Source organism: Cyanistes caeruleus, chromosome 6 (genome assembly GCF_971803275.1).
Source record: "Cyanistes caeruleus chromosome 6, bCyaCae1.hap1.1, whole genome shotgun sequence".
Classification (NCBI taxonomy): Eukaryota; Metazoa; Chordata; class Aves; order Passeriformes; family Paridae; genus Cyanistes; species Cyanistes caeruleus.
In genome coordinates, this window is record NC_141706.1 from 55,101,604 (window position 1) to 55,125,065 (window position 23,462).

Genomic DNA, 23,462 nt, shown 5'->3' on the forward strand with positions numbered 1-23,462 from the left:
CTGAAAAAATAACAGTTGTTGAAAATGATTATTTACTTGAGGATACTTAAAGTGTAACATAATCAAAGACAACTGGATCTGCTGATTTATTCTTCTAGTGTAGTCTGTGGTCACTGTTCATGTGAATTGTTTTGGTGGGGTTTTTTTGCGAAGGCTTAGGGATCTGATATCATACTATCCTTTGTTCAGTTTTCAGGCCACATAAAATAATTCAGCATTGTAGAATATTTTTTGGGGGAGGTGGGGTTTCAGCACTTCTACCTTTTTATAGATGAAGGGAAGTAAAAACTATTTTGAACAGAAAGTCAATCACTTCACCAACTTGTTCTATTTTTTCCACAACTGGAGTACTTAAAATGCTTCCCAAATTGGGATAACTGCAGCATGTCATGTCTTTGAATAGGAGAGATTGATACAGGACTTGAAAATGAAGTGATCCTTCCAGATGTGGGAACAGTATTTTTTCCTTCCTACCTTTCATGCTAAAATAAAGACATAAGTAACAGATACAGTAGTGTTACATTGTTAGCATTGTCTTAACATATTTATAAATTTTTACTGTTAAACTGTGTGTGCTTTCTAAGCTGATGTTATGGTCAGTTTTTTTATGTGTGCATATATATTTAGCACCATCGAGACGTGGTGATCTGGAGATCCTGGGTTACTGTATGATTCATTGGCTTAGTGGCCATCTACCATGGGAAGATAATTTGAAAGATCCAAATTTTGTCAGAGACTCAAAAATCAGGTGAGAAACTACTTGTTCCCATTCTCTTATGAAAATGAAAATGTCTTTCTGTAGAAATGCTCTGTACTTTCAGTATGTTCCCTTTTGGTGAGTAGCTATTTTTTTGTGTAGCCCCCATTTTCCTTTCATGTCTCATGCATTCTTGACTTGTAATTAAACTTCACTTGTACTGTTCTACTGTTTTCTTTTGCGTATGTGAGATGTTTATTTTTCCACTATGGTATTGGCACTCTAGAATTGCCATGGTGAAGCCAAAAGCACTCTTAGCAGGATGCAGGTAATCATCAGTCATGTTTTACAGGAAGAGAAGTGTGGAGTGTGAGTCCCTTTAACACCATGCTCTGATACATGTGGCAGAAATGAAGGCTAAAGGGGAATCTTAAATGTTTTTGAGCATCATTCCAGCTAGAACACTATTGTTAGGGGATTTTAAAATTATTTTTCATTTTGTCCCTCAGGCTCAATGTCAACATGTTATCATCTTCCCCTCAGCCCAGATCAACCTTCTCTTGTCACATATTTAATACGAAGAGAGTTGTCCCAGCACAGCAGTTTCTGTCTCATTAACAAGTATTTGTTATTTGGCTTCCTTAGCATTAGTATGTGAGGGTTGAGAATGGACCAGTTCTTTTTCTTCAGTCTTCTACTTGCATTTAAGAATCAAAGACTGTTTCAGATGGCCCATCTGACATTCATCAGATTCTCAAATGTGCAGCACACCTACAAATGGCTATACTGAGTCATACCAGAGGTTTATGCAGTAGTTTTCCTTGTATCTGACCCAAACTAGGCCCAAACTAGGTACTTAAATAGTTTATCAGAGCAGGACAAGATTGAAAATTCAAAAGAAACAGTAGTCTTGACTAATTTTGTTTTTCAGATGTAGAGATAATATTTCCATTTTGATGGACAAATGCTTTCCTGGGAAAAATAAACCAGGTAAGAGGAGCTATTTTAAAATACTTGTTTACTGAACTTTTTACATATTTTAATTTTTCCTTTCAATCAGGAACAATAAAGTGGCATGAATTAGATTGTTGCCTAAGAGAAGTCTAGACTGTTTGTTTTGGCTGCAGTTATATACACCACAGACACTGTGTTGCTTCTGGTTAAGCACAGTATTAATTTCAAACATGTGATGTGTAAATTGATTTTTCAATTTAATTATTATTAAATTAATTCAAATTTAATTTAATTCAGATAACGGAATTTTAGATATGGAAATTTAAGAAGTAATGCAAACTTAAAGTATAGGTTGTTCCTGTTTGGCAGATGTGGTTTGCTGAATACATTTTTTTTTTAAACCGACTTTAACAGAAATTGACTTCCTTGGAATGTTAATATTTAGGTATTTCCAGCTATTCCTGGTGGTCAGAAGAGTTTTCTCATTGCAGTGTGACTTGTTTTTTCAGTGGTCTGATGTTTCATGTATTTTTTAGTATACATTTCAGTCTTGAACTAATGTAGTTCTGAGATAACATTGAATTTCCTTTCCCACATTTTTAAATATAGACATAAGAAATACCATGTAAGTAAGCATTCACTGGTGAAGATTGGCCTATTAGGTTTTTTTACGACTGACTGTTCTCTTCATTGCAATAAGCATGTAAAAAACAGTGATGCTGTCACCACTGGGTAACGAACCTTGGTGTAATTTTTTTCTAAAATGTGTAGTAGTAAAGACATAATTATTATGAGTTTATAAATAACCATTTCAAAAATAGCGTAAGTAGTGCATGCATAATTTCTGTCTCTTTTGTAGTAAAAGTGAATGATTAAAACATTTTCAAATAGAAATTAATTGGAGGTGCCATTTCTTTAGATGAATTGGCCAAATATATGGAAAAGGTGAAGCTACTCAGCTATGAAGAGAAACCTGTTTATCAGCATTTCCGAGAAATACTTTTGCAAGGTCTCAAGGGCATTGGACAAAAGGATGATGGCGTGCTTGACTTTGGCTTGGCAGAGAATGGAGACTTTCCAAGAAATCCTGTGCAAAAGGTTTTACTCTAAAAATTCATGTAATTTTTATTGCATTTTGTTGAGCTAAGTAAGAGTTAGTGGTATTGGAAGTAGGTGTCATAACTTAATCTAGTTGCAAATAATTAACTAGTGAAATGTTTAAGTTGTAGTTACACACATTATTTCTCTAATTCAACTTAACTAATTGTTAATAAAACTTAATGTAGAATGATGTTTATAGAGGTACTTTCATAGTAGATAGTACCTTGGATAATAAAATTTGTATACCTGGATATAATGACGTTTGAACAGATGAACATTTGGTTAATTTACTTTCTTTAAATTGGTAAAACTCCAGATGGATCAAAGTACATGTAAGATTAGTCTGGTTTTTGTTTCATATTAGTTTCCTTTCCATGACTAATTCAAAACTTAATTTTAAGCATACATCTTTATGCCAGGTATTTGATTCTGGAATTCACATACTGATTTCAGTGTGATCTGGTATGTTATTTTTGAGTGTTAACTGTATTGGTAGGCTAGGGTCACTTTCCTCCTTGTGTTTAAGAAGGCTTAAACTCTGGACTTGAATTTGAATATGGCATTAAGGACTTTCTTAAGCTTTAGGGAAAGTGTATGTTAAAACAGCTTTTAACCATAAAAAAGTGGTCACATAATAGGACAGGAATTATCATCTACTTCAAACTGCATTTATTTCTTCTTTATTTACATTTGTTAATAGCAGATGGGCAGTTTATTGGTTCCTTTAGCATGAACCGGGGAACTGAGAATTCTAATACAGGATAATAGTACAAGTACGTTGCCTGCTTACTGACATGATCAGCAGTGTGTTAAACATGGGGAAAAAGCAAGAAAAAAACCCCTGTAGGATTCTAGAGTCTTCTGAAGATAAATGTTCAGCTTTTCTTGGATCTTTTTGCCTAGTAAAAAGTATTTTGGCTACAATCATACAGCTGTGGCCTCTATACTAATATTTTCTACTGAACTGAGTGTAATGGTCCCTCCAAAAGGAGAGCTTGATAGCGTAAGTTCCGTTCCCCTGTGGTTTGATATGGCTTGCGACCTGTATTTTGGGGAAAAAATAATCTGTCTTTAATGGTTGGCTGGTTTCTTTGCTGAGTAAGTTGGCCTGCTGCAGAGCCAACATCTGTGACCTTTAATGTCCTTGTCCAGCAGGGATGTCTGGTGCACATTTTCAATGGAACAAAAACTTCAAAAATCTTGGCTTTTTAGCCTGTATCAGTCAAGACCATTCCAAAAGGGTGGGATAATCCTTTTTTGTAGGTTCTTACCTCCTGACATCAAATAGAAGTAAGCCTTTTCATTGGGTTTCTTTTTTTTTTAATATACTTAGAGAACCATATGCATGGTCAGCTTACTCAGTTATCACAAATATGAAGCACTTTAGATAAAACACAGAGTGCTACTGGCCCACTTGAGTAAGTGTTTTCAGCTGTCTGCTTCATATTTCAGTGGACTTGATGCTACTTCATGCCAGCTACTGCTAGAATGTCTGGACAGAATAAGATTGAGTGACATCATAACCTTGCTTTTGACCAAACATCAGGACAGATGACCCTTCTACATTGGGTTTTGTGGGCCTTGTAGCAACTGCAGTATAGGCTAGGTTAGGAGATGACTTAGTGTTTTAAAGATAAGCTCCAAATTCCAAACTTCATTATAAACTACTCTCCATAAAGATGATTTGCCATTGATCAGTAGCATTTTGCCTCTGAAGGCCAGGATCTTCTGTCGCGTGCTGAATTTTGTTTGGCATTCTTAATGCTTAATTTGAAAAAGAAAATGCAGTTTGGTATCCACCCTTGAGAAGATTGTGACCTCTAACACAAAACATGTATGACGTTTTGTCTCTACTGAGCTTTTAATCACAGCAGGTCTTAACACTCCTGTTCTTCATTTCTTTTGGTGCAAACCATAATATTTTCTTAAAACAGTGTTATTTGATATTCTGAAGTTATGCTGTTTCTTAGCTGGGAGGTAATATTTCTACCTTCAATGTAAATACATTCTTTAGAATGTAGGATTCTCCTGTGCTTTCAGCTAATTGAGCCATGGTGGGTATTATATGATACATATAAGCATGGTTGTTCTGGAATCTCAGTCATTCTCCAGTATTGGTATTTGGGTAAAAGTCACAGATGTCTGCTGTATTAAAAGTTAGCATTTTATTTTCTTTACCATGGCTCAAGTTCCCCCAGATGTATAAGTAAATGAAACATAGTCTGCAGCTCTGCTCGAGGCTTTTCCTTTTGGTTTTTTTTTCCTGTAGAGTTTGTGAGTGTGGTATTCTCTGGTAGTTCTAGACAAACAAGAAGCTAGCAGTACCATGTATTGAAGGAAGTATTTCAGGCTCTTGGCTAAATTATTTAGAGCGAGGACCATTTTACTGTTGTTCAGTGCTGAAGAGTGGCTGGGAAATACTGGGAGTAAAGTAGCCTGGAAAAATACAGATCTTAGTGATTTGTGGTTCCTTCTAATGTTCAGGTTCAGATGTGCAAGTGTTGCTTTTGTCAGATGAATGCTGTCTGATTTCTACTGCTATGTAATTCACCTGCATCAAGATTAAGAAACCACTTTTTATTAAATAAGCTTGGAAACAAGATAAATGTATTTTGCCTTTGTGTAATATGTATTGAATATCTGTTTTTCTGATGAGCATTTAAAATGTTTCCTAGTACAATTGGGAGGAATGCATTATCTCTCATATAAAAGCAGTACAGTGCTGAAATAGTCCTCCTTAATTTTGGTCAGAATGAACAAAAGTGTCTGTGTTTATTCCTGCCTAATGCATCACAAATCTGCTGACATGCTAACCTTGGAGTCTTGGCTGGCGGTAATCAGGCCTGTGCACCGGCAGGAAAGATGTACCTAATGCACTCCATCAGTGCAGTTTGCATATGGAAGTTCTCACAGGGGAGCTGCCCTGTGCCAGCTGAGGGTTACCTGCCCACTGCAGTTATTGTATGTAATTATCGAACCAATCTGTTCAGCCCAGCAGGGTTTAGATGGTAATCATGAAGCAACACTTTGGAAAGGAAAGATGTAATGCACTCTCCCCTTCTTCTGTGAGCTGTGTGAAGTTGTAGCCACTTTTAAAGCAGTATTAGTAAAGCTCTAGTCTCATACAATTAAAAAATAAATAAAGAAGGAAAGGTAAAACTCCTTCAGTGTTCAATCCTTTTCATGAATGCCTGATGCAGGTCTGTTCATCTTTTGTAAAAATTGTCTTTAAAACAATAATTTTCCATAACTACTTCAGGAATACTTTGCAATAGTAGGATTAATTGTAATACACAGTTAAGAGTTCTATCCATTTAAAGGTTTTAAGATAATGTACCTTGAAAAGATTTCAGATTTTCCAAATACCTCTCGTTGGAATAGAACCCATGGTTGCTATTTAAAAAAAAAAAAAAAAAAGTACTGGTAGTGAGTATTAGCTGCTTTTAAGCTGTGCAAAGAAAGCCTTAAGAAGCAAAGATACAGAAAAACTTGAATTTAATGTGGTGTAATTTTTTTAGAAAAACCCAATTAATATGAACTTTGGATAAAATGTTTTTATGTGTTAAGTTTTTCAGATTGCTCCTCTTGTAACATTTATCCAGTATAAGTTAAAAAACTCCCCAGGTTATGATCATAACACCTCATGTTTTCCTACATCAAAATTTCACCTACTAAAGTGATCTGCAGATTGGAGAACTGTTGTTTTAAATCGTGTATGGCTTAGTACCAGTATTCTTGTGTTAATATAGGAATAAATTTTCTCTATGACTGGAGACATTTCATAATACATAATATAAAATAAGGCAATACCTTGTGAGGATATTGTCTGCTTTACATGGTCTTTACTGCACTTGAGCTCAATTGCTATTTTTTGTTATTTATGCATTTATTTATTTATTTTTCAGAAAAGAAGAAAGGCTGCAGCTAGTGAGAGCACTGAGGTGGAAATGGGAGACACAGGAAGTCCAAAGAAAAAGAAAATTGCTATTTCTAGTAAGTCAAAAGATTGTTCTAACAGTCACATGTACTGGTGTGGCAGGAGAGCTTGGCTAAAGTGCAGACCCCCACTCAGCCACTTGCACCCCTCCTCAGTGGGACAGAAGGAGAAAATAGGATGAGAAAACCTTACAACAAAGATGAGAAAATCTATTACTGTTTACTGTTTTGGGCAAATCAGACTCAATTTGAGGAAAATAAATGTAATATATTGCAAATTTAAAATAAATTTGGATAGTGGCAAACATTAAAACAACACCTTTCTTTCTCCTTCCCCCATGCTCAACCTAACTACTTCACCCTAAACTCTAGCACCCTTCTTGTTCAGTGCAGGGGTCCTGGAGGGGAAGTCTCCTGTGGTCTCTGCTGCTTCTTCATCCTTACATTTTCCCCCTGCTCCTGGGCTCTCTTCTGGGTTGCAGTGTTTCTGGGGAAAAAAAAAAAAAAAAAAAAAAAAGGTGGCCCAGTTTTTTCAGGAAATACCCATTTTCTCCAGGTTGGGCTCTCACATGAGTTGCAGGTGATATCTCCTCCATTCTGGGTCCTTCTTGAGCTACAGGGAATATGTGCTCTGGTGCAATGGAGTACCATTTCCACCTCTGATTTTGGTGTTCTCTCTGCTGTTTCCCACTCTTCTCCTGCACTGCTACTGCCTTTCTACCTGTCCAGCAAATTGTTTTGTCCTTTCTTAAATCTTTCCACCGAGGTGCCACAAACAAATATGGCTCAGCCTACAATGGGTTTCTTCTGAAGCTTTGGCCTTACAATGGGTTTGTACTGGAGCCAGCTGGAAAGGGCTGTGTCAGCCACAGGAGAGCATCTGGCCTCTCCCCACAGAGGCTAGCTCTGAAGCTGACCTCAGCTTACCAAAACCCAGCCACATGGCCATAAAATACCCAATAGAACCTTTAGCAGTTCAAGTGCTTTTGATCTTTTGCAATTTCTTCTTATATTAACTTTATTTAATAAAGTTAAAATATTTCAACTTTCTGTGTAAGAAAGGATTATGCTCCAATTAAGTAGTGCCCAAAGCTGCTTGAATTGCTGGATGATAAAAATTGATGGCTGAACCCTGTTATTTTGCCATTGTTCATTCTCTGATCATTCTTATTTTTGTCCTCCTGTCTTGTCCAGTTCACTATTAAAACATGCTGACTCCTCAGGATTCCTCTTCACAGAGTATTAAAGCCAAGGGCTAACAGCAACAGCTTCCAAAAGCAAGCGTGTTTAAAGTTAAGGAAAGGATTAGCTATAAGATTAGAAAATGCTGAAGCTATTATTTCAACATAATTTGGCATAGTTTCAGTGCAGTATGGAAAAAGTTATGGACAGATAAAGTAGGATTATTGAAAATCCCACATGAGAAATCTTCAGTAGATCTGTATAGGGTAAGCTGATGGTGAGTGTCCAGTCAAACTGCTTTATGCATCTGAACTTGTAATGCCTTTATGTAAATGTGAACTGAATTCAAGTAATAGCAAAGATACTTTTCCTAAAGAATTTTCAGTTTATAATTTTAAGTAAAATACCATATGTTGTCTGTAGACAAATAGTCTAAAAATAATAAATCACTAGGACTGAAGACTACCCCCCAGAAAATCTCCTTGTTTAAAAATGGTTTGATGAAGGAGTATTGCAGGATCCGAAACTGTAACCTTTTAAAGACAGTAATAATATTGGTGAGTTCTGGATTTACTCTGGTCTGCTTACTCAAACTGTATGGCACAAAGTACAAGGAATGAAACTAATGTTATTCCAGGAGGTGACTCTGCTTTGATCATTTTCAGCTGTTCATATAGCATTTTAATCATTGAGACCAATGGTTATTTCTCATTTTTGAATGCCTATTTACTTATTGACTTCAATTTGTTATAAATTCTGTAGTCTGTCAGTGGCTGAAAAAGTGTTAATTGGATTATATCTCCTTTCAAAGCAATAGAATTACTTTATATGACACTGACACAGTTTTAGTATTTTAGATACAATTTAAGACTTTTTAACAAAATACTTAATACAGTTGACTATTCTCTGGTTGTGATTTGATGCACATATGCAGAACATACTTTCTTATGTTAGACTACTTTTTTCTGGGATTGTAGATTCTTTTAGAAAGAAGAAATTGTTTTAGAAAGAGATGGAAAAGAACTCGAAGAATTGCAATCCGGGTGGTAACATCAGCATTATGTAAACAATGTTTTTTTCAGACTAAGTAAAGGTATTTGGGAGGCTGTATAGATTTCCAAGATAAGCTTAGATGAGAAAAACTTCCTCTTGCTAGTTCAGTAGAGTTACAGATGAAATGGCTCTAATGTCACCTTTTTACACTACTCAATTTAATGAATACCAAGTAGAGGGAGTATATAAAATGCTTTCAGGTGAAATGTGATACATGTACTTACTCATTTGGTTCTTTCCAAATTTGGAGTTAAAAACTTTACCAACTATTACATGATTCATAAATCTGTGTTGAAGGAAAGGGCGACTGTTTCATAATCTTTTGATTCTGATGCTTTTATAGTTTGAAAAGGGCTGATTATTATAGAAATACTTAAAACTGTGTTTCCAAATCTGACTAGTTTTGTGTTATCATGGACTTGTTTCTCCATTATTTTTCCTGTGACTAAAAAAAAAAAAAATAAAAAAATCCTGAAGTTCTGTAAAATGGATATTTTCTTGATACCTCTTAGTTATACAACTTGAACTTGAGTCATACAGGAATGCTTTAAAAGTTGTTAAAATTCTGTTTTATTGGTTTCGAAGAGGCATAAATATGGTTGAATGGTAGATGCTCTTCAGGTATTCAGACATCTCAGAAGTGTTTGAACAGAAAGCAATGGCAAGAAGAGCTCTGCAGCCTCTTGCTGTTCAGCTCATCAGCATTAACCACATCTGACTATGCAATTTGTCTTGTCCAGTCCAAAAGATTGGTTGTCTCCAAAAGATACTGATCAGCTGTGTGACATTTTGAGTACTCTAAGGTACTCAGTGGCTCCAGGAAGTCTGTGAGTATTGAAATCTGTTGAGGCTGGGGAGCCCCAGACTTGGAGGAGGAAGAGGAAGACAGTATGGCATTGAAAAGGGACAGCAGTCAGTGGAAATTCTTGCTTCTGCTGTCAGCTGCCCTTGGTTGTTCTCAGTGTAAAAGTGGCCATATCAGATGAGGTTGTTAAAGGCCTTCTCTTCCAATCCTGTCAGCCATCAGTGTTTCTGGAGCAGCCAGGTGACTGTTTGGCAACAGAATTTCAGAAAACCCTTGAGAAACAAGCTGTGTTGGACTTTCAAAATAAGTTGCATGAAATTTAGTGAAATTCTTAAATTGCTTTTTGTTTATATTTGCATATAGGCAGCTTTTTGTTTTTTTTTTCCTGACATAATGTACCCATAGGCTTCCCTGAAAAGAGGAATTTTGCAAAGTATCCTTTATAAAGTAGTATGGATGATGTTGAATTATTATATTAGCCAATCTATCTCCACCATTAAAAGTGCTATCAGAAGAAATTATTTTTATTTAAATGAGAAGCTTTTCCCCCCTCTGTTGCAGCTCCATTTTCAGTGTTAGCTGCCTTCCATTACAGTAGAAAAATATAGATGCTTATAAATGATGATGCTGTTAAAACAGAATAACAAACTTTGGCATACTCTGTACATATCCACCAACACTCACACAGGGGTGTAGTGCATAATATGATAGGACTGATACACTTATTTTTGATCAGTTTGGTGGAACAGGCAGATAGTACAGGCATCCTCAGTGAAAAATCTCATAAATGCTGGAAAAACAAGTGTTCATTAGAATTTGTGAATAATCCTAGGTTCAAATCTACAAGAGAAATATAATAACTACCCCAGCAGGTATTTTTAAATTTAGGGGATGATGAAGATTGGATTAGAGCAATACAGAATTTTTTTGGAACAGCCTTTTTTATTTTCTGTTCTGCATTTTTTAAAGACAGTTTTGGGGTTTATTAATTAGGACATGTAAAGAAAAATACTAAAGTAGCTATGATAATGAAAGTACTATATTTTTAATATACTTTTAAAATAGTCACTATTACTAGGGATATTACTAGGACTTTTGCTGCATTGCATCTGCATTGCTGGATAGCATCTACTGTATTAAGGCCTTAAATGGGGTCTTTGGTTACTGTTGCAATATAATTGAAAAACTATGAATAATAAAGAGCTTCAATATGAAAACAATCATACTGATGGATTGGTTAAAAGAACATTCAAAAATTGTGGTTTAAAATTATTTCTCAATTAATAGGTACTTAGCTTTATGTTTATTTACCTTGCATGGATTTGCATAAATCAGTATCTGGGTTAGTCTTAAATCTTTTTTTCTTTATTCAAGTAAGATTTATTACTTAATGTCCAGTTAGGTGCATTTTTGCGGTTAGAGAATTTTTGGCCTTGTCACAAAGCTTTAGGAGAAAGTAAATCATACGTTTTTTGAGCTTGTTTATGGTGCAACTTGCTACTTGTCTTTCTACTCTGTACCAATGCCCACATTACAGGTAGATTTTTTTTTTTTCCCCCTTAATCCTGTACTCTAAAAGGCTTATTTTCTGTGGGACTCGTACTGGACAGTAGGTCTAATTGTGTTATGCGTCTCTTCTTTCTTGTGGAGGATTAGGTATTGCCTACTATCTGTTACAGACTCCAGGAGAAAGCAGATACAAATTCTAAAACTATCCATCTCTGTGGTTAGTGACTGAAAGATCTGTCCCTTTCTGTGCTATTTTTGCCTTCCCATACCTTTCTCAGGTATGTTGCAAGTTATATGTTCTAGTACAAGAGTTATATGAGCTGGGTTTAGAAGTTAAAAGCATGTGGTGCAATATTGTATCTAAAAATTACCATAAAGATCTGGGTTTTAAGCAGAGAAATACTGTTTTCAATCGCTTGAAATATTGACAAACTGAATTCTATATTTTGCATTAAGTATATTCAAACACAATATGAAGTGATCTGTCTTTTTATGCCTTCCCTGGGATTGAGGATCTTCAAATCCTGTTTAAATTTGAAAAGGTGTGGTAGGAGGTGCTTTGAATTTTAAAGACTTTTAAATATTGTGGATGGGAAATAGATTTGGTTTACATTTAAAATAGATTTGGTTTACATGTATCTCTGTAGTTCTTCACATATAGTGGTGTTTTTTGGACAATTTGCAAGTGACAAATTCAGTGAGAATTACTTTGAACATGTGCCACTAATCATAATAAAAGGGAAAAATTAGTGTCCAACATGTAAAGTATGGGAGTGTTACTGTGCACTTCTGTGTGTGCTTGGAACAGTTCTTCATTTAATCTACCTTTATATTTTAGGCTTATTTCTGTACAATGGCTTCAGAACATTTCTAGCATTTAAACACATTTAAAATATAAGTAATTTAGGTTCCCTTTTTACATTTCATGGGACTTTGTTGTGTTTGCTGCTAATAAAAAGTATTAAATTAAAGCACCTCGTAATGAAAATTTGCCATGTGTAAGGTTTTGTATTATAACTTTACATGTAGAACTAAGTAATTTAAGAAAAAAAAGTCTGCTTTTTTTCTTGTTTTTCTGTGACCTGAAGATGAATTGTAGTATGTTGAACAAGTATTGTAATTCAAACTCAGATATAAAATTTGCAAGTGAAATTTTTCTACAGGAAAGAAAAATTGTACTGCAGTGACTCAGATTTTTGCAGGGAACTAACCTTTTGCAAGATTGCAAGTAATGTTTTGGATTAAACTGCCTTCTTCCTGCAAATTGCTGTGTGGTGAAGAGGAAGGTTAATTTCAGACACATGCTGCATGGGATGAATTATTTCTGTTTATGTCCAATTGTGTTTTGAAATATCATCAGTGAAGCAATTTTTGCAAATAGAAGTAAAACAGTTTCAGTTTCATCTGGAATAATTTTATATTAAAATTTTTAAAAGAACACTCATATATTTGATGTTATCAGTAAGAAGTATACAGGCATAAAGTCATAAATAATAGATTCTTGTGTTCTGATGTTTTTCCTTATGAGAATTTGAAAAGTATTTGCTTTATTTGTTGCAGGAAAGGGAGTACTTGGCAGAACAGAGTAGTTAAAGCTAAGCCCCATCCCACAAGTTCACTAACTTTTCTTTCTTATCCCCACTCACAGTCATGTATACTGGAATTCAAGTCCATATTTGCGTTCTTCTGATCTCTCCTTTTTTTTCTGAGTCGTATTTCTGAATTCTTATAGAAAAAGAGCTGCTGTCAAAACAAATATGGCCAACTAACCACAACTACTATTCATTGCCTTTGCAATTTCTTCAGCAGCTTCAGAGTAGTGAAAAATGCTTGTCTGAGAAGTGTTATTCACCAGGTTTTTTCAGTTATACAGGAGTTCCCTGGCTGAGCTGGGAAAGAGCTTGTCAGAGGACACTTCCTTAAAAGAAGGAAAATCTTCTTAGAAGAAGATTTCATCTTTTATCTTCTTTAAAAGAAGAGTATCTCTTCATTGGTGCCATATTCAAACAGCCCAAAGTGATTGGAGAATATTGGTGTTTAACTCATTAAATGCTGCAGCCTGGCCTAAGTTCCCATTTGATGTTTGCATCTGGTTGCTGAATGTAGTCTTCGGCTTCCAACACTATTTTCTTATTCCTTCCATATGTAAATATCACATGTATGGGTTCCAGTTTCTTGTTTCCTTTTTCAATCTGATGGTTGTAGAACCCTTTAAAGGGGCAATTGAAGGAAAAGGTCTCCTAGAGAGCCATCTAGCAAAATGATTGGTTATTTGATACCAACAAAGACAGCTGAAATATACCTGAAGCACATTTTACAAGAGAAAAGGGATACTGTGATCAGGAAGAACTTTGAAGAACTGGCAGTTCTAAGCTCAGCTGCTTTGGAAACCACAAGTATATATTTATTACTTGAATTAGTAACAAAATTATTCTTGGCAATAATTGATTGCACTGCAATCTGTAGTAGTGGCATATGTAAGATCATAGATTAGGGACAGTCTCATTCCTACCTTATCACTTCTCAGGTTAACTGTGGCAATTTCACATATTTATGTGTAGAATAATTTAATACAGGCATGTAGTTGCCTGTATTAAAGCAACATCAGTCCTAACACTGTCCTACAGTGGCACATAGGGGTGTCTACACAGAAATGATAATTAAGCTTCATCTCTGTGGATACCAGTGGAGAATGTCTCTTCCAGAGAACTCCACCACATCATCCACCACTCCAGATTTACTGACCTTTGTTTCTTAAACATGTAAATGTAGAGCAAAATGTGTGTGTAAAATTGTGCACACATATGCACGGACATGAGGTGTGGGGTTCTTTTTGAGAAAGGAAACCTTGTAATGTCTGATCAATATACTTCTCTTCTTTTGATGTTAGGTGTTTTATTCAATGATGATGACTACAAATTTGGCTTAAGAGCTATAGTTGCTGAAACTCTTCAGCCCATTAGCTGTAGACTGGCATGTACTTAGCCTGTGTCAAGTCTAGATTCAACATATGGAAGGTGATGCAGCTGGCTTACTTCTAGCATGTCTGCTATTAGATATTTTTCACTTACCTGATGTTTGCTGACAGTCTAAAATCTGTATGTGGCTCTGTTTTCAGATATTCTAACCTATGGTGTAACTTAGAAGTCACCTAAATCCTACCTGATTTTATCTGCTCAGTTGCTGCGTTTTCATGTGTTCAGATCTCTCACTGTCCTCCTTTTCATCAAAGAAGGCAATTTAAGCAGGGAAATTGTGACTGTTTTTACCCAAGGAACTTCTGTAATTTTATAGAAACTTAGAATTTTTTGACTTGAGCACAGTTTTATTTCTTAGTCATAAGACTTGTGTGGTTCTAAACAGTGTACATAGAATTGGAAGATGAGAAGGGACATCAAGAAGATGTCTGCTCTGTACATCAGTCCAATCAATATATGTTGGTATTAATCTTGATACATGCTAATATTTTATCTTAAAACCTCTATGATTATTCTAAATCTTCCCCGGTCAACACCACTTGTAATACTTAACTATCCTTACTATTACAAAGGATTTAATAAGGGGGAGTATTTGAATATTTTTCTTACCTAACGTGAATCTCTCTTAAGCTTACTAGTTGTCCTAGCTGCTGTGGACATGAAAATCACAGTCATTTTATGCAGCAACCTTTTGCAGACCATGTCTCCTATTTTTCTTTTTTTTTACTCTCTTCAGATAAACTAGTTTAATTCAATGTTTTCATGTTGTTGTTTTTGTTGAAGAGCTAGAAACCACTTTTTCTCCGCATTTTTCTCAGATCTTTTTTGTAGGATGAGCCCAGAACTATACACAGTACTGCTGGCTTTCTTTTATTTAAACAAAGCTTCTTTTATAAAGCTTTGTTTTCCATTGTTCTCTGCCTCCTTGATTCACCCAAGTTTACTCATTGAGCTTGAATGATTAGTGACTCCCACTGCTCAAAGGCTGTTGTCTTAAGCAAGCAGCTTCTTTCTTAGGATGTTCATGAAATTCAGTTTTACTTTTTCTTTATCTGTACACTTGACATGGATTGAGGAATTATATATAGTTTTACAAGCAGGAACTGAAGTAATTAAGCATGCTATCTTCAAGGAGGAATTTAGGATTAAGAAGAGAAAAAAAAAAAGACATGATTAGGAGATGAAAAACATTTCATTGTTACTGTATATGGAAAAAGTAGACATTTTTTGTGTGTAATATTTTTTTGTCAAAGTGACTGCGGTTGAATGCGATTCACAGAAATGAGCAGTGGTGTTTTGTTTTCTTCCATTTCCCTGGTAGTAGGCAGACAAGAATCAAAGTGCAGGGGGAGGTTTTATTATTGCTTTTAGGTATGGTCTCTTTGAACAACCTGCCTGCCAGGTTTACTAGGAATCTTATTTAGATGGGATTATTCCTACCTTTGTTAATAAAATATTGTCAGTTGATAGATTGAATCTCTAGGCACAGTTGCACTGATAGCTGAGCTGGTTTAACAGCTGACATTGCCAAATGGAAATCTTTCTGTTTCACCTGTATGCCTTCTACCTCCCCCTGTATAAACTCCTTTCAGAATGCTCTAAGATGACACATTTCACTAAACTCTGAGAATACCAGACCAAAATTTCTTTGCAAAGTCCTATTTTCAGCTGGGATAGAGTTAATACTCTTCCTAGTAGCTGGTGCAGAGCTGTGTTTTGGATTTAGTATGAGAATAATGTGGATAACACAGATGTTTTGGCTGTTGCTGAGCAGTGCTTACCCTAAGTCAAGGACTTCCAGTTTCCTGTGCCCTGCCAGTGAGGAGATGCACAAGAAGCCAGGAGGGAGCTCAGCCAGGCCAGCTGATCCAAACTGGCCAAAGAGATATTCCATCCCGTGGAATATGATACCCAGTATATAAAATGGGGGAGTTGGGTGGGAAGGGCCAGTTACTGCTGGGGGGCGGGCTGGGCATCAGTCAGTGAGTGATGAGTGAGTGTATATATATCTACTGAGTGAGTACTGTGCATCACTTGTGGGTTGGGGCTTTTTTTACATTTGTGGTAGTTCATCTCTGGTTTTTTACTTTTGTTATTATTTACTTTATTGTAATTATTTGGCTGTTTCTATTTCAATCTGTGGGATTTTTTTTCCCCTTTTTCCAATTCTCCTCTACTTCCCAGTCAGAGGGGAGGAGGAGTGAGGGAATGATTTCTGCATGGTAGGTAGTTACTCTCTGGGTTAAACTGTGATCCCACAGCTGGATGAGCTTAGCACAAAATTCAAAAAATGGCTTAGTACTGGAAAATATTATAAACCTAAAAGTTGGCACATGGGGAGGAAGGAGAGGTGTTGATTTTGTAGAGGATCTTAATTCTTCTGGTGAAGATGAGCTAAAAAAAATGACTCAGCTCCATGTGATGATACTCTTGGAGAAGTCGAACTGTACAACATGTTTTTTAAGAGAAGGTGAGTGCCCAGAAATACTTGTAGATTTTCCTCTGTCCATGGCATATTCCCCGTCCCCACGTAACGCTCAATGAATGATTTGAGTTGAGCTATCCTTTTAAAAACTGAAAGTATTTTCTTGTGATCTGTTTTTGTTATTTTATTTAACACAAAGTCTGTTCTGTTTGAATTGCAGATGCAGTTGCTGCCAGAACTCAGAAGATGACCTCACCAAAACCCAAGAAAAGCACAGCAACCAGAAAGAGAGTCCAGAAGTAAATAATATATGGAGCAACAAATTAAGTTGCTCTGTGGCTCATTTCTGGTTTGGTTGTGGTTTTTTTGTTGGTTTTTTGGGGGTTTGTTTTTTTCTTTTTCTGTGGGTTTTTTTTGTAGCACTGGAATCTTTTTTTTTCTAAATGATGAATCCTATAAAAACATGGACTGCTGTTTGTACCTGTTTTTGAAGAATAAATGTTTTATTGAAACATTTGCATAATTTATGTATACTTAAATACTAATGCAAAATTTTGCCAACTTCTGAAGTGGGGATGCATTTTTATTCTTTATATACATGAATTCACGTCTTAAAGGCAAACTAAAAGAGAGTGCTTTTTTCCTGCTTCATAATATAGAGATAAAGCCTGAATTAATAGTTTCATTATGAATACTGTATAAGAAACAGCAGTGTTGCATCTGATTTCTCACAGTTTTGAGTAAAGTCATATTGGTGGTCACTTAAATACACACTGAGATGAAGTCTGAAAAAGCTATATCTACTGCAACATACACATAGTAAGGCATAAACATCATTCTTATCAGCGTAGTCAAAAGTTTGGTGAACCAAAAGGAATCCATATGAGCCAGTGAGAGTGTATTTGTGTGGATGTCCAGCTTGCTTGAGTGTATAATGTCTGAGTAGCAACTCATGAGATTAAATAAATATGTTGTAGCACTGTTGAATGTATGAATGATGAGGTTATGTTTTGTAACAAGGGAATCCGTTGTTTTGAAATAAAACTGGAGTACCATGTTTTTAAGAGGTGCTTTCTCATTTCTGTTGACTGTTAGGCTTGTTTTCCTGAGTATTAGCAACGTGTGGCTGACATTAGCATTCTCTTAATTTCAGATGTAAAAATAGGATTGCTAAAGCCTCTCTCAAGTTTAAAACTCCTCATATCAAACTATTATTTTAATGATCTCGTTTAATCATTTTGTTCAGGAAGTATGTTATGCTGTTCTGAATAGCTATTGTCAGTAAGGCATACTGTATTCTCTTCCTTGTCACATACTCAAAGTTAATGTAATTCTTTTGTACTTCAGTTGTTTGACATTTTATTTTTTTTAGTAACTTATTTATCACTAAACTTCCTTTGATAACTTTCCAAGTTCTCAAGCAGTGTGTTTTCTTTTGACACCACCAAAGCTAAATGGAACAAACATTTATTTCCATAGATTTGAAAAGAATGTTTTGAGGTGCGAATTTCATAAGCCACCCCTACTTCCTCCCACCCCAAAAATGTCCGGGAAAAAAATGTCCTGGCAGGTGTTCTGTGAAGGGAAAGGGTGCTTTTCATTCAAGGTGAATGTTGTTTCAGGGCTTGTCTCTGCTCACAAGGCACTGCAAAACCCCAGGCAGCAGCTCGCTGTAACTGCAGTAGTGTTTAAAGCGTGGGACGGCCAGGAGGAGCGGAGGGGAAGGCTGTGATCATACCCGCAGCGCTACCGTATGGATCACATACAGTGCGTGCTTGCACACACGTGTTCTCTCTGCTTTGCCAAGCGCTGATGGGGAAATACAGCACTTCATGAGAAGCGGAGGGTGCAGTTGCATTTTGTTGACATCCCCATTTGAAAGTAAAGCCCTAACACAAAAGAAGCAAGCTGCCTTTAGACTGCATTTACTGCTCTTGATGACTCCAGTTGTGTGTAAATATTAGAAAACAGCAGGGTCCTGCATTCCAAGAATCACTTGAGCAGTGCCATGAAGACAAGTGTCCTTACTAGTATTGTAGTCATACTCCCAAGCTCTCCTGCTGTTTCTAATCTGTGCGTGCAGCCGTGAAAAAACTGGACTGACATTTACAGGCACAGCAGGGAAACACTTGAGTAGGGAATGTTAAAGACTCCGCTACCTATGTTTCAAAGTGGCCACCATACATGATAAATCTTCACAGAAGAACTAGTCAGCACTTCAGCTGATGGTGTAATGAGGATATTGATAATGAAGCACAGAATGCTTCTTTTAATGCTTGAACATTTTGCAGACAGATTGTTTATATTTTCCCCTGATCTAAAATATCTGGAGAGACAGTCAGATTCAGGATGGATATAACATATTTTTTAGATGGTGCTGGTTTGATAATTGTTACGGGATTATTTTCCAATAAATTAATATAAAATAATAATTCCCAATATTTGCTGCAGCTAGGAGTAAGAAGGGGGTCAGTTGCTTTCCTGAGTAGTTTGACAGACTTTTCTCACTGTTTTGTCCCAGTGAGCTGCCAGATTTGGGATGCCATAATACCAGTAATGCAATTAGGTTTTCTGCACGTTGTCTGGTTGACTTCTCAGTTAAGAGTTTCTTTCCCTTTGGGAATAAGACTAGACAGACTGTCATTTGCTATTACTAATTCTGCTTAGCATTATCACTGGAGCTTTTTTGTAATTAGCTATCTTAGTTGGCTCTTAAATTTTAATAGCCAATTGAAGCTACATTTTAGCCAAGTTCCATATCTAAATTGCATTCAGTCCATTAACAAAGTTGGTTAAAAGGCTATTAAAACAAAAGCCAATACATGGTGGTTAGCACTTACATCTTTGCAGCAGTAGCAGTACCAGTCTCCAATGAATATTCTCGAGAAATGGCACTTCCTTCTAGAAAGGAAGTGCATGAAGAATGACCAAAGTTTGTTTGGGGAACAAAGACTGAATACTCATAGAAAAAGTAAATAATTGAAGTGTGTCTTTTCTGGAAAAAGGTGGGAAAGAGGGGCGGGGGGAGATATAGAAAGAGGCAATTAATTGTTCTGCTCAGATTTGACAGGTTCTGGAAAAGCCAAATAAATAAAGTGATGTTTTTCTCCATTTCAGCTGATCAAAATTATTAGCAAAACCATCTGAAGCACCTTCTGGTGGAATTGTCATCTTGCTGAGTTTAGTTTGTAAAACATCCTGCCAGACATTAAAAAAACTGTAAGCATGCCAGCACATAGGCTCAGAACACCACTTCTCTAATTGATAGACCCTATAATTTTCTTTTTTACTGAAGACCATGGCTGGATACCTCAGCCTCCCATGTAATTTAATGTAGCATTAGTCTGAATATTTTATCCCTAGTAGCATTTGTTTAAATTAGATTTTTGTACTCTTTTCTTTCTGAAGGTGTAGACAGGAGATTAACTGCCTTTGGTTCATCCTGTGACTAATAATGCCTTTCTCAGATTTTTCTGCTTAAAAAAGAAAAATCTTTACTTTTGGGAAGACATCAGATATTAATGCTGCTATGGCTTTAATAGAGAGTCTACCAGTTACTGATGAGCTGTTTCAAGGATGGTTTGCAGTGCCCAGTAGAGGTGATGATAGGTGAATAACAGTAGCTTCATTGTAGGAGGTGTGAGGCAGACTCCAGATTGTGTCTTAATAACCAATACATATCTGCTTTTACTAGCACACATAGTGGACATCTAAATTAGTGTTTCCAGTGTACCAGTTCCATTGTAAAAAATCCACAGAGCTGGTGCTTTTTGAACAAGAGTCAGATCCTGTTGCGTATAGTGGCGCTGCAACATCAAACTGACTGGAAAAGCTCTGTGGGACTAAATACCAATTCCTTTACCTCCCATGTTGTTTGGGGGTGCTGGGCTCTTTGCAATGATAAGGTACTCAAAGGGAGAAGGAATGGGTTCTTTGTGAGAAGTGATTTTCATTATGTCCTTTCTCAAAGGCAGGGAGAAAGCAGATGTGGTGGGATCAACTTTTCAAAAAAGGTCTAGAGTCCTAGTTAGGATCTCAGATAGCTTTATGCAACTGCATGCTAATTCATCATCATTTCAGTTTTCTTCACTGATATTATCAAGATTCAGCAGCTGAAGATTTAGAAAGTTGATTCCATGAATTTGATGCTTCATTTAAGTCCTTTATCTCCATGAATGGTACCTCTATAGCACCAATTTGGGGTTTAGAAAAATGCAACAGCTCTAACTGGCTGCTAAAATTTGACTTCATTTCTCTACATGGTTGTGCCATGTTTTTGAATATGAAATCACAAACAGTATAGCACTTGTACTTTCTGGAGTCCGTGTTTCATCTTATCCTCCAAAACCTGTCTTTTTCCAGACTGGTGCATATCTTGCCCATGCCAGATTTTAATGCCCTCACATTTAGCTCTGCATACAAATACCCAGAATTGTCAAATGGCCCTCAAATTTCACAGCTGCCTAAGCTCCTATAAGTGAAGCTTTTTCTTCCCCATTGAGAATGCTGCAACAAGTCAAAATTGAGGTTTTGCATTTTTCAGGATTACCCCGAAGAGTAAAAGAGTTGTGGAGGAACTGTCACTTGATAGGAGGAAGATTGGCTCCCATATTTCTACCCCTTGTCTTGGAAGGTCAGCTTTCCAACCCTGCAGACCTTAGCTGCTCTGATGGGCTTTCATATGTATACTCAAAAGAAAAATGATGAGAACACAGTGAGACAGCTGTGAAGTATAATAAAAGTGAAAAGAATATACATTTTTATGAACTTTCCTGAACTAATTCCTTTTGCCAGACCACTCCAGACAGGAAGAGGCTGACACAGTGGTGATCTGCATCTGCAGCTTCTGAGAGGAAAAAAAAATCTTCCTTGGCAAGTGGAGCTAGAAACCCAGAAAATGAAGGATTAATACGTTCATTTATACAGGAGCAGTGAGAACACAATAACATGAAATACAACCAAGGAGGATGCATTTAAAAGACAAAAGAGCCCTGGAAGGGACGGTACTTAGCTTTGTTCAGAATGCGAACTCTAACATGCAGTTCTGGGAATTGGTGAATTGCACAGCTTAATGTTAAAAGAAATTACTTCATACCACAAGAAATACACGATCTGTGCCTTGAAAACCTGAAGGTACTTTCCTTTCTCTTTCTGCCAGGAGAGGAGTGGAACACTGGATCTACTTGAAAGTAAGTAACCCTCCAGCTAATTTTGTCTATCTGCTGCTAAACCTGAACAAAAATAGTGTAAGTAATAAATTGAATTCCTTTCTGAAAAGAGATATATCTATAAAAGAATAATAATGCCTTTATTCTTACATTCTTACTAATCTCTCATTGTGGAGCTGTTTCCTTTGGATTGGTGAGAGTGGATCTGCAGAAGCAAATATGCAGTCCCTGACTCACATCTAACAACACATGGTGATGGCCACAGCAAAGTATGCAGCAAAGAGCACCACATTTGGAAGACAGTGTAGTGCTGAAAATATCTGGGTGTGGTGTAACAGATATCTGGGTGTGGTGTAAATCTGGGTTTCCTCGTCACTGCGAGAGCTGATCATCAGTAATTTGTAGGCTTTGGGCTTTTTTAATCAGTGTGGTCAAATGTGGAAGGAGGCAGAATTTGAAATTCATCTCTTATCCGGACCAGATATCACCTGATAAATCTCTTTGGAGACTGACAACAGTTTTTGCCTTTATTATTCTCATATGTGAGATGGTTTATGTGTAGCAGTGAGTTGTGTCACTGACTGCTTGTTTCTCTTCCTCATGGCAAAGCCCTCTTAAAAACAATTTTGAAATTTGTCATCCATTTCTAGTGAAACCACTGCCCAAGATTTTCCCTAAAGCTGACCAGAATAGTTTTCTTTCCGTGCATGGAAACTATTCTGTTTTGGGGGTGAATTCCAGTTTTTTATATTGAAAACCTGACCTTTCAGAGCTAGTAGTGCCCAAAATAGTATTTGAAGCCAGTAAGGGCTGCAGGTAACCACTATCTCTGAAAATCAAATATATGTTCCTCTAAAAGTGTATCTTTTGCCTGCTATGAAGATAACGTTATTTTTTTCTCTCAAGCACACTGCTGAATTATCTTTTAAGATTAGGGGTAGGAGCAAAATTGCAAGAGTCCCTAACAAGGAATGAGTAATTCGAAAGTGAAATTGCATGCTGCAAACCAGTAACTTGATCTGAACCACAGAACTTGTGCTTGAACTTGACATTCCTTGATTAACTAAGGGTACTGTGTCCAAGGTAATGAGGAACTGGAGGAGTGAGAAAAAAAACGTATTTAAATGTGTATGTGGTTTTGCTGCATTCTTCAGAGTTTTTTTTCATAATGTCTGTTATAAGCTCTTTCAGGATGTGGTTGTCTTCTTACCTCTCTGCATAATACCCGCTGTACTAGATTGCAAGAAGTTGAGTGCTTTCCTTTTATTAGTTATTTTGTTTATTTCACAGCAATATGTTTCTTCTGCCTTTCAAGGGAGTATTTTGATTATTCAACAAGTATTTTAGCTATATTAGACTAATTATTTAGCCCCATTAGATTAATTTTTAGCCTTAATGGAATTCATGTTGCCCTGAAGAGCACAGAAAATGAGGGGAGGCATGGGAGACCCGGGGCACTATCAGGCATTGTAGTAGGCCAGGGCACAACACTGTGCTTATAGCTGAGGAAATGGGATGGCTGTTCTGGACAGGCTGTCTTGCCCAAGGCTGATGATTCAAGGTGTGGGCCTTTCTTACAGGCATGGCTGCCTTGTTGCTTCCTCTTCATCACATCTACCTGGTAAAAGCAAGACAGAGCCATCTGCCTTGGGTC

The 23,462-nt window shown here is 36.6% G+C and overlaps 1 protein-coding gene across 4 annotated transcripts in view; it reads left to right on the plus strand.

The window, feature by feature from the left end:
* The window catches only part of VRK1 (VRK serine/threonine kinase 1), a 34,349-nt gene extending 17,197 nt beyond the window's left edge, over window positions 1–17,152 (plus strand). For all 4 annotated transcript variants that reach the window (XM_023927605.2, XM_086893873.1, XM_086893872.1 and 1 more), the window contains exons 9-13: window positions 628–748; window positions 1,629–1,687; window positions 2,571–2,749; window positions 6,658–6,745; window positions 16,861–17,152. In XM_023927605.2, coding sequence (XP_023783373.2) covers window positions 628–748; window positions 1,629–1,687; window positions 2,571–2,749; window positions 6,658–6,745; window positions 16,861–16,943 — 530 coding nt within the window. In that variant the 3' untranslated portion in view covers window positions 16,944–17,152. The remainder of the gene's footprint in view (window positions 1–627; window positions 749–1,628; window positions 1,688–2,570; window positions 2,750–6,657; window positions 6,746–16,860) is intronic.
* The last annotated feature ends 6,310 nt before the right edge of the window (window positions 17,153–23,462 follow it).